The 16022-nt window shown below is 36.2% G+C and overlaps 1 protein-coding gene across 1 annotated transcript in view; it reads left to right on the plus strand.

Annotated features, from left to right (window-relative positions):
- Positions 1–16022, plus strand: part of LOC104518112 (angiopoietin-1) — a gene marked incomplete at its 3' end in the record, with an annotated part of 66693 nt that overhangs the window by 18386 nt on the left and 32285 nt on the right. The window contains exon 3 of the mRNA XM_010174832.2: positions 3794–3895. Within this exon, the coding sequence (XP_010173134.2) occupies positions 3794–3895 (102 nt within the window). The remainder of the gene's footprint in view (positions 1–3793; positions 3896–16022) is intronic.

The raw sequence follows: 16022 nt of genomic DNA on the forward strand, positions 1-16022 counted from the left end.
TCTGCAAGGTAGTGCTACGCAGAGATAGCTGAGCTAACTCCAGCTGAGATAGATTCAAAATCACATCAATGCAGCACAGTGCCAGGACTAATTAGCCCAGAGGTAGCACCATGCTGACATGGTTAGATTGCTCTGGGACCCGGGGTGATATCCTGATAGGTACTCCATAGAGACATATCCACTTGTTCAAAGCCAGCTCAGTTATCTGGATTACCACAATGCAACACACAACTCTGACATGTCTTAAGAGGCCTAATATATTGTTACCTTCTGTAATACTCAGAGCCACTGGCAACTGTCTCATTTATAGCAATTTTATCCTTCAGGTCACAAAAATATACCTTCATTTCATTTTATGTTTCCTAAGGGATACTTACTAGAAACCTGACATTCAATAGAAAGTATCCCTTTGTCATATATACAAATGTTACTGTCAGTTCTAGTTTTTTGCTGCTTTTACCTTCATACATTTATAGAAAATTATCCTCCATGCTTACAGCTCCATATAATTTATATGCCTTATTTCTATATGCTTACAAATTTAGATTGTCATTTTTCTTCTGTGTTCCTAACTTCAACAGTCCATTAGTTTAATTCATTAGTCTTCCAACCCTGCATCAAAAATTAGTAATTAATTTAACTTTAAAATAATATATTCCATATTTTTGAGATGGGAAAAGAAAAAGATAAGTTTAAAGTATTAAGTTAATTAATTGGCTTACTTTGATATGTGTGTGTGTGCAATGCCTGATGGTGTTGACAAATAATTGTCCATAGGCCATAGTGAGAGAAAAGGCAAAAAGAAACCTCCCAGTCCCCTGCAGAGGCAGAGCCAGCTACAGGGGAAACGGAGGCTGCTGATGAGCAGAGGAGCAGTGGGAGTGAGGTTTTCACCATTTTGGAGCTGAAGGAACCATGTCACCTATAGGAGCTGATGTAGGCCAGTGGGACTGGTCTGAGCACACCCAGAACCTCCATATCTCCCCTTGGTTCACTGTATTGGACACTCTTATTGTCTACTCTAATACCTTCACAAACATGACTTCTACTAACTTCTGGATGCACTGCACTGAAAATATAATCTTAGTTGCTAGTGGGGTCTATATACCTGGGTCTTTATGGCTCTGCAAAAGCAGTTTCCACCACTGTCATGAATGCAGCCTGCACTCCTTTCCCTCTACACTCTGCCTGTGACTTCCTACCAAATTGGAGTTGATCATCTCTCTGAGTATATCTGCCAGAATCCATTAAATCTATGCTAGCCCCATATACTGTGGAGACTGTCATCCCAACGTGGTTACCTTCAGGCTTGGTTTCTGCATAACAGATACACGTTCCCTGAATCTCAAATGGCTTGTCTTGAGCTTGTTGCTCCATGTCAACAGTGTAGACTTGTGATGTCTTAGTGTGTATGCAATTAAAATGCAGTAAGTGATAACTCTCCTCCTTTTATTTACTTTAAAACTGAACTGATCTCTAAGTGATTGTTATGTTTTATAAAAATTTAGTCCATAATATGTAGAAATAATATCATATATACCTTTCAGTGTCTTGAGTATTTCTACCAATACATTTAAAGATGGGCAAGAGTGCAATGCTTTGGATGCTCTTTTAATCTTAATCAGGTTATTTTATTGATGATAAACTCAGAATCTAAAGGTTCATACAAATTCAAAGTCACTTTTCCTCATCCTTTTCTTTTCTGGTAGAGGGTTAAATGTCAGAACATGTTAAAAGGTGTTTAATTGCTGAGTGACTTGACCTTGTCTGGGACAGAAGCCAGTCCTGGACATTTGTTGGCTAGAGCTATGTACAATGAACATCTATAATCAGCTTGGCACTCCTGTTAATACAGCAGGTGTTTGTGTCTACCACTGTGCATAGTGCCAGACCACACAGTGATGGCTAGTGAATAATGTGCTGCTGTAAATCTTTCTTTCACTGTGCAGTCTTCTCTTTTAAATTGCTATTTTATTCAGAAAACATCAAAGTCTTTTTGCAGGTATTTTATTATGTTTTAGTATGAAAACCCCATTATTTGTTTGTGAGTGTCTTTAAAATGAGTAATCTTAATACAGTTGAGGATTTAATGCTTGAAAAATTGGCAGTGGATTCATGGGAGCTTGAAATTACTTACAAGGAAAGTAAATCTATCGTTTAGAAATTCTCACTGTAAATCAGGCTAACGAAATTAAATCCTGTAGATAAATGTTTTGACTCGCAGTGTCTTCCCTGAAGGAGAAATAGGACCAAAATATTTGTCTAGCAAATTGTGGGTTTTCTTGTGGTTACCCTAAATCAAGTTCACATGTTTGCACTGTTCAGTATTCTGTTTCCTTCCTGTACCTACACAGGGACTTCGCTCAACATTCCTGGAGCAAATTAAAACAAAAGCTCTTGCACAGGATTACTATGACAGTGCTTATGAGTAGGAAAGATTTCAACTTGATTTGCCTGAGGGTGGAATATGGTTCTCTAGTCAACCAAGGGACAAATTTTTATTTAACTGAATTGGATAGTAACCTTCAATTTGGTAAAGCAATTTAAAGCTTTAAATTACTGATAGGGGCTAAATGGATTGACCCTTGTTGATGTGAATGCCAAAAGATAAAGCGGATGGGTGACACCTCTTCAACCCTCTTATGTATTGACATCTTACTTAAACAGAGGGATGTAACTATTCAACAGTACAGAAAAATTAAATTTAGGATAGTTGCAGTGCCAATATGACATGGATCAGTACACAAGAATGAAAATCAGGAAAATTTACTTAAGTATCACTGAGAAACTTAGTCAGATCTTAAAATCAAATGACATTCAAAAGTAGGAACAAAAATGAATACTATCACTTGCCACACACCAAGAAAAGTGAATGAATAAGCAGTATTTATATTTTTTTCATAACTTATCTTCTATATTTTTGAAAGGATAATGTAAGAAGAGTAAAAAATTAATGAAAATTAAATATCCATTTTGATTATTATATGGGTTATTTAAGATTGAGAACAGATTTCAGTTGACACATTATTCTAACCTCAAACTTCAGCAAAATATCCTTAATATATAGAATCTCAGTATCTAAATTAGAATTATATTAGTGCAATGATGGTTGGGTATGATGTTTAGTATAGGTTCTTAACATTCTTACATGTTCAGTATAGGTCTTCTGAGCTTGTTGCACAGACCTCTGTTCTCGAGCCTGTTACTATCTATGTCCTTTATCAGCTGTAACACAGCTTAGACTAAGATCAACTGTTTCTGTTTTGGGACACTGCAAAACAGAACAATCTCATCTGTGCTACATTTTGCACTACTTGAATGGGTATTTTCTCTAAGGATTCCTGAAGATAATTTCTTAAACAGAATGACACTCTGCTAAAAGCTATAGAAAATATTATTATCACTGAAAGAAATGCTCATTTGTTAAGAGGAAGAGAGTGTTTTTAAGGGCATTGCAGTGAAAATGGAAAAGGAGCATGGAGAAAATGTGAAGAGGAAAGCTGCGGATGCAGAGGGGGATGATGGGCAGATGTTCTTGGGTAATGTGCTGAATGAACAGGAGACATTACTGGGAGAATTGCACTGAACATAAGGAGAGCTCTGGCTGCAATCAAGCAATTGAGGATACGATTGAGGGCATAGGACATGAATACATAGCAAAACAGGCTTCCTTAATTCCTAGATTCACTAATATTTTTTTGCTTTTGTGAGGACAGGATTACAATGTAAATTTGTTTTATTGTTTGTTGAGTGGGTTTTTTTTTTGTTTGTTTTTTTTTAACTTTCTGCATAGGTCTTTTGCAATATGGAAATTGCTGGAGGAGGATGGACTGTTATACAACACCGAGAAGATGGGAGTCTGGATTTTCAAAAAAATTGGAAAGAATACAAAATGGTAAGGCGAAAAATGTGGAATAGCTATACAGTTCATAGAACTGTTAGATTTCAAAATAGTGCTTCCTAATACCTTAGGCAGATCGTCCTGCCTATAGTGATGTAGGGTGGTTCTGTAGTCTTTTATGAGCTAGTTTTTGTCATGTCTGTTACTTTAAAAAATCCTAATATTCTTTTTTACTTGATTAGTTAAGTATTACTTCCCATGACTTAGAGTTTCTTTCAGATCAGTTACTGAGATTAAAAGGAGGTCAGGCCCAGGCATAAGTACTAAAGAGTATTGCTGTCTGTCCCTCTGAAGTTTTGACTTGCTGTGGTGATAAGGGGTAATAGGCATGTGATGATATTCCTAATGCATGGGTGTTTTCAGCAGAGGGAACTCCAGAACTTGGAGCACTTCAGATAGAAATTAAAAGTTCTGCTGGAGTTTATCCCAAGTCATACAACACCTCTGCCAATCAAGGCAATGTACTGGAAATGTTGATACTTCAAATAGGATTAAAAGAAAATAAATACCTTACGAAATTACAGATGACATTACTTCAGCAGTCTATTTTCCCTTTGCCAACTCAAAAAAATTTTACTCCAATCTAAATAACTTCTGTGTTTTTTCATTTGCTTCCTGATCAAACTTTCTGATGGAGCTCCCTTCTCTGAGTCTCTGAGGACTGGCTTGGATTTCAATTACATTCCCAGTGAAGTTTTCAGAACTGTGTTATCATCTTTGAAGAGGAAAATATTTTTTCCAACAGTTCTCAAAAAGCAAAAGAGCATTTAAAATGTTTAAAAATAAAAGCAACTTCAATTCAGTAAAAATTTTTATGGGAAAAAGTTCTGTTATAGTACTTACCATTTCAGAAATAAACCTAACATCAAGTTATTGAACCAAAATGTCATTTTGGATTTTATGGATGCTTTCTTTTCAATATTTTTATATTACTTGAAAATATATATTTTTCAATATAGGGGTAAAAACAAACCATTCGGGTCAGACCTCTTCTATTATGGATAACCAGAGGATATTATCTGTTTCTTAATATATGTGAAGTAAAAATGATATTAAAATGACTAAGTTTTTTTGCACGGATTTGCAAAATTGGAAATTATTTTCAGAATTCAAAAAGTTTTAATTTAGCAGGAAACTTGTAAACTGTTTTGCTCAAGTAAAGTATAAAATATAAATTTATTTTGAGGGAACCAAAAGTCAGAAGATTCTACCAGTTGTGTTTATGTGGAAATTAGAGTTAGTATATGGATCCTAACTCTTTCTCTACATATGGGATCTTTTAATTTATACATACCATATGTATTATTAAGATCTACACAGTTTCTCTCTCCTGTGCTTTTTCTTAGACCATTTAATAAGAACAACCCTTCTTCTTAAAGTTTTCCCATGTGGCCTTTTTTTCATACATATCCCTTCACTTAGTCAAACGTTTTCCTCAAATTTTCTTTTACAAGAGTGTGAGCCCGTTCAGGATTCCATTGTGCCGGTTTTGACTAGTTCAAACAGTCAGAACTAGTTTTGTTCCTCTAGGAATGCCATGGTCTTCTAAGAGATAATTTACTTCTACCAGATAAAAAGGATCTCTTTTGGACTTTTACTGATAGCTGTCCTATGAGTCAGTCATGAGAAAATATGAAGTTTAGGCTTGTCTCTGCTTCTGAACCATTTCACCAAAGTAACTAGCTTAGGCCCCCTTCTGTGATAATCTTGTATCACCAAGTGTTAGATGATAAAGACTGGAGGATGCTCTGTGGATTACTGGAATACATAACAGTGTCTGAACTTCAAGGCAAGGGCACCACTAACTTAATTCCATCACTGTTCAGAAAGTGTGAGCGGTGTCTATTGGATCACATCCCCTCTCCTTCCTCAAACATCTACCTGGAGTTTCTTCCATTGGAAACCTGGTAGTCACAGAATCACAGAATGTTAGGGATTGGAAGGGACCTCGGAAGATCATCTAGACCAACCACCCTGCCGGAGCAGGAACACCTAAATGAGATCACACAGGAAGGCGTCCAGGTGGGTCTTGAATGTCTTCAGAGAAGGAGACTCCACAACCTCCCTGGGCAGCCTGTTCCAGTGCTCTGTCACCCCCACTGTAAAGAAGTTTCTTCTCAAGTTTAAGTGGAACCTCCTGTGTTCCAGCTTACACCCATTGCCCCTTATCCTACTGTTGGGCATCACTGAGAAGACCCTGGCTCCATCCTCATGACATTCGCCCTTAACATATTTGTAAATATTAATGAGGTCACCCCTCAGTCTCCTCTTTTCCACATTAAAGAGACCCAGCTCCCTCATAAGGGAGATGCTCCACTCCCTTAATCATCTTGGTGGCTCTGTGCTGGACTCTCTCAAGCAGTTCCCTGTCCTTCTTGAACTGTGGGGCCCAGAACTGGACACAATATTCCAGATGTGGCCTCACCAGGGCAGAGTAGAGGGGGAGGAGAACCTCTCTTGACCTACTAACTGCACCCCTTCTAATACACCCCAGGATGCCTTTGGTCTTCCTGGCCACAAGGGCACAGTGCTGGCTCATGGTCATCCTGCTGTCCACCAGGACTCCCAGATCCCTTTTCCCTAGTAGATAATTTCCCAACCTATACTGGAACCTGGGGTTGTTCCTGCCCAGATGCAACAACCTACACTTGCCCTTATTATATTTCATTAAGTTTTTCTCTGCCTAACTCTCCAGCCTGTCCAGGTCTCGCTGGATGGCAGCACAGCCTTCTGGTGTGTCAGCCACTCTTCCCATCTTTGTGTCATCAGCAAACTTGCTGATAGTGCACTCTGTTCCCTCATCCAGGTCATTTATGAATATATTGAATAATACTGGTCCTAGTACTGGCCCTTGAGGGACTCCACTAGACACAGGTCTTCAACTAGACTCTGCTCCATTGACCACCTCTCTCTGACTTCTTCCCACCAGCTAGTTCACAGTCCATCTCACTACCTGAGATAGTGTGGTGGGGGACACAATGGTACTTGTTTTTAATTGGAGTGATTGAATTTAATATGTGTTCTCTCAGCCCATGGTTCAGATAGAGCTTTCCAGATTTGCTAAAACATTATTGTTGTGCTTGTATCTCACTGAGGCCTCAAATCTAACAGAAATAAACAGTATAATAATAATATGATAATGGTAATAATAAGTCTCTGGGGCTTCTTTTGGTTTCAGTGCATTTAGTTCTTATTGGAAAAGAATCTGGAAAACTGTTGAAGCTATTCAGTTACAAGCTAGTACTGACTGCCAGCTTCTGAGCTGGACAGGGACTCGGACCACCAACCTGCAGTACTGAGGGTGCCCTCATAAGTTATTTGCTGTTCCAGTTTTGGAAGGCCATTGCATGTTTTCTCTGACTCTAAGCTGAGATCCTTACAGCAGGTAACTTGGTAAAGGTTCACATGGAGTATTCTCTATAAAGGTGGGTGACAGCTCTGCTGGGTTATAGGAGTCGCCTGGCACTAACTCACCCTGCAAACTAACTTTGAGACAATAATTGTCTTTGATTCAGCTTCATGTTGGTGTCTTCAGCTTATATGGAAGTACTTCAGTTCCTATTCAATATAGTTTCCAGGCACCAACACAGGAAACAGGTTAAGAGAGAGAATAAGTAATCATAAATCTTTTGAAATTAGGAAATATACAACTCCATCCATACATAAATTGCCACAAAGTCAGTGATACTACAGTAATGGTAGTACTAACTTTTTCTACTTTTTCTTTTGGCTCCATTTCCATTGATATCCAGTCTCCACTTTGGAAACTAAAGTTACACTTTATTTGGTATCTAGAACAATAGGTAATGAATACAAAACCTTTTCACGCAGATTTATTGTTATGCAAAATTGGTTATTCTGTCTTCTTCCTTAGTGCCATATGTGCTTACCAGTATTATTCATTTTTGTTATTACTCTTATACCGTCCAGTGTGATTTGTGCCTTTGCTTCTAAGAACTCATTTCTGACTAAGAAATATCATGGACCGTTTCAGCTTGGTACATTCAATACTAATTGGAAGAAATTCAGAGGAAACCCTGTGAGTTCATCCTCCCTTCCTTTTCTTATCAGTATCTACTGCATCTGTTCTTCCATATATTATGATGGAATTTCCATTATACTATTTGTTGCTTGTCAGAAAAAATCTGAAGTGGAGCGACAAAAAATTTCTTTAACAACAGCAGCTAAGACCACCATGAACCAAGTTTCAACTATTTTTTATATTTTCTTGCCTGAGGAGGGTAGTTAAAAGACTGTTAATTTTTTTTTACTTCTAGAAGGAGAATATAATTTTAAAAAAACTATTCCTTGTTTTCTGCAAAGCTGAGTCGCTTTTAGAAGGAGTGTTACCACAAGTTTACTTTCTAAGACACAGTTTCTGGAATTTATTAGGCAGTCATTAACAATAATCAAATCCAAGCAAATTATTATCTCATGCGCTAACTTGGCTATCAAGGCTTTTTGCTCATATTCCAGATTTTCAGTTCTTGGATGAATGCACCTTTCCCAGTCACTGTCTGCATTTTTGCCAAATTAGGTGGTAGAGTATTGGATTCCCTATTCTCTAGCCTTTAAACATGTCTAGCTGAATAATTCCCATTAATTTCACAAGTTATTCTATACTCAATAGCCCAACATTCACTGTCAGTTTCCTAGAAGGGCTCAAGTCTATTGGGGGCTTCCTCAGACCTTCAAAATTATTTTCTTGCTTTCTGTCACTGGAGAAAAATGCTCAATAGGTATTTGAAATTGTGTGCCTTGGCCAGTCCACAGCAACCTTTTTCCTAGCTGGTTTTTTTTTTCCTGCATATTATATTTAACTGTACTGCATACCTTTATTGCTACAGTATTGTTATTTCCCATTCTTTGATGAAAGAAAGCTATCACTTTTTTAATCATTCATAATGTCATGAACTAGATGAATATCACTTGTGCATATTAGACTCACAGCTGAATTTCCTAGCTTTATGGCAACCACCACATATCTTCCTGAACAGCAGCTGTTCTTTCTTTTCGTTCTCTGAGACAAGAATGAAGCTCAGTGGTAAATTCCACGCCCTTTTAATCTCATGTTCCTGATTAACATCTAAGAGTCCAACACTAGTTCAGTCCTTAAAACAAGTCTGCTGCCAAATTATCTCAGAAGTCATCACTAGCATTTGTAGGTGTCTGAAAAGCACATCAGCAAAACCACTTCCATTCTGTTGAGGTTTCTTCTTTTTCTTTTCTCCTTAAAGCTGTTGAGTCAAATTGATGTGTCAAATTTTCACGCAACATGATGGCTAGCTCCATTTTGCCAATATGGTATGATGCCAGAACAGAATAATTTATGCTCTTCCATGGCTTAAATTCTGCAGCACACTGAGAGCTGGACCACATATATGATTACCAGAACTTTCTCAAGAAGTATTTCTGGATGCAGTTGTAGTGGGCATTTATATTACCTTATCTGGAATATCTGGCTTTCCTCTGAGTGTCTGTAGTGGTTTCACAAGCCTCAGTAAATTGTAATATAAGAATTCTGGTGATCCATCCCTTCTGTTTACCTAAAAGACAGCTGAACATCTCTTCAGACTGTAAGTCTTTGATTTCCTTCTAAGCATGATGGTTTTTGTCCTTTTTTATATACTTCCAATAGTCCACCTCTGTGAGTAAGCTCTGGTTTGGACATAGGTCCCACCCATTTCCTGGAAGACCTTCTAGCTTCTGACAGTCAGGTTGCTGGTCACTTCATATTTTCACCTCACCAGTCCTTGCAAGTCCTACAGACTTCAAGCTGTGTATTTGAGCATTTAGATCTATCTGAATTTTTCATAACAAGAACCACTGTTCCAACAAAGATTTTATTTCTTAATACCATCTTTCAATTCACTCTGAAAAATTCCAGGTGTTACTTACATTTAATTTTATTTGCTAAATGTCCACTTCCTGTTTTAGAATGTGGTTTCCTAATTCTTTTTATGGTCTCCATTGATTTTAAGTAGTATTTTAATTTCTCTTTTGAAGGTTTCAGTTGCAGTTTTCGGTTCTCTTATCATTCTTTCTGCACACCTTTCATGTCTCTAAATTCTGACAATTTTTTTGTTCCATATTGCTTCAGTAGCAATACTAACTTGCATTTTTTTTTTCTTTTTTTCCAAAATAAGTCAACACAACAATTAATATTGTGTTTGTCCTGAGCAGAGTCAAAAACTCAAGCTGTTGTACTGTTCCCTTTTGGAACATTAATTGATGACGGATATTTCTCTGATGCCATTTTGTCCATTCACAAAGATTGTGCAGATTCTTTTTTCTCCACAAACACTTGAAGAATCAAACAGCTACAGACAGATCTCCAACGCCTTCCAGTCACATGAGATTATGACGTTCCTCACTTTATTTTTCAAGTAAGAGGCTGACTGTGTAAAAAGCAATGCACAAGGCACATTTCAAGACTGTAAGCTTCATTATTCTTGTTTCAATAGTTTAGCGGAAAACAACTTCTGTTGTGGAGTTTTTTAAACAAAAATTACATAAACAATATGATTTGTCTGAGGAGAATGTTCTTGACAGAAAAAAGTAAATTTACTCATAATTTGAATGCTCATATTTTAGAAACGACATCTTTAATAATTCTCAATTTTGATAAAGCTAACTATTCTGAATTAATTTTAAATCCTTTTCTGGATTATAAGTATTTAAGCTATGTTATGCATTGATATGGCCACAATATCTTCACACTTCCTGCATTCATAGTAGTGTGATATTATCGATACATTTGCCATATTCCTGTGCTCTTTAAAAGAGAAAAATACTATCAAACAGCTCTGAAGATGGTAACTGCTCTTTCTTTGACTATACCACATTAAATGAGTTTGTCAGAAGCTCATTTTTCGTATTTTCATTCATGCTAAATTTTCCCCTGTAGTATAAAGAAAAGAGATTCCTGGGAGTTAAAAAGTATATTCCACTGCAAGCAGCTGGATTCACAGGATGTACAGTACTGAAATGTCTGTAGAAGCTAACTTCTCCTATCTTCTGTTAGGGAGATTTATAAATATGCTGCTTTTGTTCGCAAGAATTAAAACACTGGTCAGCTTTTCAGATAACAATTTGTAATTTTGATAGGAATTTAAAATTAGGAAACCTTTATCATCATGTGGAAAATGTACATACACATACTATCTAGAGATTCCTAGCTACTAACAGGACTGTAGTTTTATGACAGTAAGAAGTTTCCTCCATTGATTTTGGCTTCAGCTATATTGAAGTAATCTATTTTTTGGTCACAAACAGTAACTCAAACAAATATGAAAAAGCAACAAAATATTACACGTAAGATACCTATGGTCAGATATGTAAACCTTAAAATTATGATTGTTGTTTTCATATGGACATAAATTTTCATCTTCACCGTTATTACCCCCAAATTTTTTGACTAGGAAGGATCACCCCAAGGGCAAAGATACACAGCTGCTCCTGATAATTAGCTAATTGGATATTATAATAAGAACCTCTGTCTTCCTTCCAATTAGAGTTTTTGTGTTTCCCTGTTTTGCATAGGGCAGATCCAGTGTATGGGAATCTTATTCCCATTTGAAGGAATTTTCAATTCCTTCTTTCTCAACTACTAGGCATATCTGTACTAACATATTGAAGAGGGCCGTGGCCTATGTGTGAGTGCAGTCTTGTGACACAAGATCTTCATCACTGAATTTTAGTGGAGTTTCGGTCTGACTCAAATAACATCCCACAAATAATGCCCAAGCAGTTAAGAATAACAGGCTGTTCTCAAATAGCAGGTTGCACAGGGCTGCCTTCTTTCAGAGCTGAGAAACTTTTACTGTCAGCACATGGGTTATTCTGTTTTGCTTTCTTCCACTTAGCAGAGCACTAGGGGTGTTCAGAGCACTCTTCACAGTTTCTCCTTCCCCCATTGGCTGAGTGAAACATTTTTGTGGAAAATAATTGTTGGTTCAAAGAGCATGGGAAGGCATTTTGAAGACAACCTGGGTATAGGAAAGGAATACAGAAAGTTTTGTGGAAGGAGGAGAACCTTCATAACACTATCTGTACGACATCCATCCACCTAGCTTGTTAGCTGGAGGAATATCTCATAGTTCCTTCTGCTCTGCCAGTAGCGTGAAGAATTTTATAAAATGCTTTGCAATATCAGTATGGTCCTTCCTGTAAAAAATAAGGATTTGAGGACAGGATGGAACTGTGAGAAGGCAAGAACTAGAGAATGCCTGTCCTTGGAAAAGAGAGAAAGAATGTTGCTTCTGTGCTGGAAACAAACAAGACAGGTTGAGAGTCATGGTGGTGTTGAATTATTATGTTGCACGAATAAGCTAATGAGAGTGAATTATGAGTACAAGGGGGGAAAAAAGGCACACTTCAGATATGAATAATTTTGTAACATATAGTCACAAATACATTTCTTATAATAGTACACTTCAAAGTCATTAGTTATTTACCTCTGAAAATATTTTTTACTTCAAGGGACTCGGATAGATGACATGGAAACAATTTGTTTCTTTCAAATGTTTACCAAGTAATTTGCTTATAAGGAAATAATTTTTGGTGACTGGAATGTGTTTTAAGATATTGTGTAAGTAATACCTTTCATGGAGACTTTTCTTCTGTGATAAAGAATGATATGTCACACTAGTTTAATAAATGTTACTCAGATAATTATCACTTTCATCAGTGTTATAAAAAGAGTCAGCATGTTCTCCGCTTCTCCTGAGGTCTAAATCCAGCATGTATAGTGGAGATAGACGTGATATCAAAGTATTGAGAGACCATATTCATTTTTATGAAACCATGCTTAGGAAACTGCTAGTCCTGACCAGGGCTTAATCTACAGTGCACATGTCAACAGTATGATCTAAGAGAGCAAGAAGAAAAAATATTTGTTTTAGAGGGCTTTGGATCACTAGATTTGACACCAGAGAAGATGTAACTACACAAGGCACCATCTTCTGTATTTTGGGAAATATTTTTGGATGTAAAATTGGACACAATTTTGTGCTGGAGCACAGTTGTATTTTAAATGTGTTATACTCAGCACAGTCTTCCCTATGTAAACATTACTGGGAACATCAACTTCAAGCGTGTTGACTCATGGCTATATATTTGTGCCTACTCTGCCACTAGTGCTTCAATTTAACACCATTAATGTACACTGATAAGACTCACGTGGTCTTTCAAAGGCTGTTAATATAACCATGTAAGGTATTCCTTACATCTAAAATTTAATAATTTTTATGTAATTACATTATGACCCAGCTTAATTGCTCTAACAGCCTGTAGCAGAACACCTTGAAAAAGATTAAAGTTATTAAAGAAACTTTCTAACTAAAAGACAGAAATGCTATTTTAAAAAAGCCACGCAAGATTTTGAGAGGCTGTTTTTTAAATTAGTAATTTGAACATTCAGTAGAATTGTAGCGGAGGTCCTTCCAAATGACAGTTGTGTGTTTTCATCATGGAGCAGCTTTATTTTCAGGAAGGAGCATCTCCTGTTTCATCTGTTCTATTTGGGACTGACTGGATCAGCCCTTCACTTTGAGAGTCACATCAAATTAGCATGCTAGTTTTTTACTCTGGTGTCAATCATCTTTTATTTTTGTTCAGCTATTTAATGCAGCAGCTGAGCACAAGCAAGAGAGAAAAGAGTAACTCATAAGACTGATGCTTGGGGTATCTAAATGGATGATGGGGCTGAGTTTCAAGTCCCTGCTCAAACTCACATACAGATGATTTGACTTTTGGTCTTTTCTGTAGCATTTATGCTCCGGGACATGTGCATCTTTGCTATTTGGGATGAATTGGTGTCTTTTGAAAAGAGAATAAAGTCCTGCTTCCTAAAGTTCTTTCTTTTTAAGTGAAGTGAAACAAAAGTACTTTTTTCTAGATTTTTTAAAATATATTTTTAATTTTTAGCCCTAAAATGTACAATGTATTTATTTACAAAGAACAAAACAGAAAACTCTCTTAAGGTCCCAACTCCTCTTTCTTAGAATACTAAAACTGAGTTTTCTTTTCTTTAGAACATACCCAACTCTTTGGGCTGCACTTACTAGGAGTCACACTAAGTGTCTGTATGTTCCCACTTGTCCTAGAGTGAAAAAGGTGGTTTGGGAGAGAGGCTGTCAATGTAAATTGTCTCAGTAGGAAATAGCCTCCTGGTTTCAGTTAAACATAATGGAAGTTAAATTGAAATCCAGACCTGAGGAAGATGCATAACTGTTGTACATGGGTCACTGTAGGAAACTGGGCTGTTTGGGACCCATTGCCCAGCCAGAGTTAACATTTGTGTAAGGTTGGCACCTCAAACCTGGATTCTGTCGCTGTGATGTCTCCTCATAAGGAGCCTGCTACTACTGATGCTGTGTGTGATTGAGAAGGAAAAATGAAAAATGAACCTAACTTCTGTATGTATACTAATATGTTTGGTCTAGAATTAAGTGCAACAGCCTGAATTTCTGCAGGATGTGAACAAAATTTTGAGACACACTTTACAAACTTGGAATGATTTTACAGATAGTTTTTTCATTTAAAGTGACAATAAATTAGTCTTTGATTTAGTCTTTTGAGAAGACACTCCTGTCTTCAATCTAAGTATACTTTTAAAACCTGCCACCAAATATTTGTTTGTATTTCATAGAAATATTTCTGAATATTTAACATTATTTTCCCATATTCTTTTAAATTAACATTATTTAACATATTTGTTCTCTAAGGAACTTGAAAGTTATTTCTATAGACTACATCTTTATTTCAAATAATGCAATGAGTAATTCAACATGATGGAAATGAAGAAGTATGCTGACCTTTCTAGAAATTATCTTCTTAAACAAAACCCATTCCATATTCTCAGCTAAGGCAAAAGTAACTGGATATTCTTTATGGCTTCTGGGAAGAAACTGCTGCTATAAAACACTGAACTATTATCTGCTTTATTCAGTGAATTCTCTGACAGGAGATGAACCCTTAGGATATATTGATTGTGTCTGGTTTCAATTTTGTTTTGTCTATAAAAAGTCAAAGCTTCCTAAGAGTGTTATCAGACAAAATAAATACAAGTAAGAGAGATAATTGTTTAATGAACTTGAAGTAACATGATTCAAGCAGAATACCCCAACAGATTTTGCCAAAGCTAATAAAACTCTTTTGCACCCTACTTATTATTTTTGAATAAGTATCAACTTTGTGAATTCTTAAAGTAATTTTTAAAACTAGTATTGAATTCCGTTTCTTTGTACTCATGACTGCTTTAGTAGTTTTGACACTGTTAATCAGCATGCATTTGGAAATTAGGTGATGTAGAACCTGGATGTCATCTAGAGTAAATATTAAAAAATCATGTATTTTGTCTGTGATTCCTGGTTCTAAGTATGTCAATGCATACAAAAGAACAAAAAATTACTGTTTATTTACTTTTTGCATAACAGTTGGGCACTATGACAGAATTTACAGTTTAATATATAGTTATAGGCATAAAGAACCAGAAAAATCCTTTGCTTCATACAAGTATATAAATGGGATTAAAATTATCAGTAAGGTTCTGTATTGTGTCATTGCTTTGCTCTGAAAATGAGTGTTATCATGTTTACATGAACAATCTATTCTAACTGTAGTACAAAGCGTCACCTAATAATTCCTTGATAAAAAACCTATTTTACTAATTGGTTGTGATTTTTATGTCTTTTTAACTGACTTATTTCAGATGAAACATTGACAAAATATTATTTTAATGCAATTTGCAGCATCAAAAATAGAAATATTTTCCATTTGTGAACAATAAAATGAAACATTAAAGTAATCTATGCCAGATCAATGCAAAGATTTTCGTATCCTCTCTGTGGTTAGTAGTGGACCATTAAGAAAGCATATTATGATAATGGAAATGTATTTTCCTGCTGTATTCGACCAACTTCCATAGAGTGCTGATGAGGAAAATGTAGAACTCTGAAAGCTTCTGGAAATTTCTTACCTTTCCCTATTACATTAAGCACTCTTTTGGGAACTTAAAGCCTCTGATTCACCCATCATTCCAAAATATTATGCAAACTTCAAGGGAAAAACTAAATTAGTATTTTTGGAATAAAATGTAAAGTTTAATAATTTAATCCTT

Source organism: Antrostomus carolinensis, unplaced genomic scaffold (genome assembly GCF_000700745.2).
Source record: "Antrostomus carolinensis isolate BGI_N321 unplaced genomic scaffold, ASM70074v2 scaffold7169, whole genome shotgun sequence".
Classification (NCBI taxonomy): domain Eukaryota; kingdom Metazoa; phylum Chordata; class Aves; order Caprimulgiformes; family Caprimulgidae; genus Antrostomus; species Antrostomus carolinensis.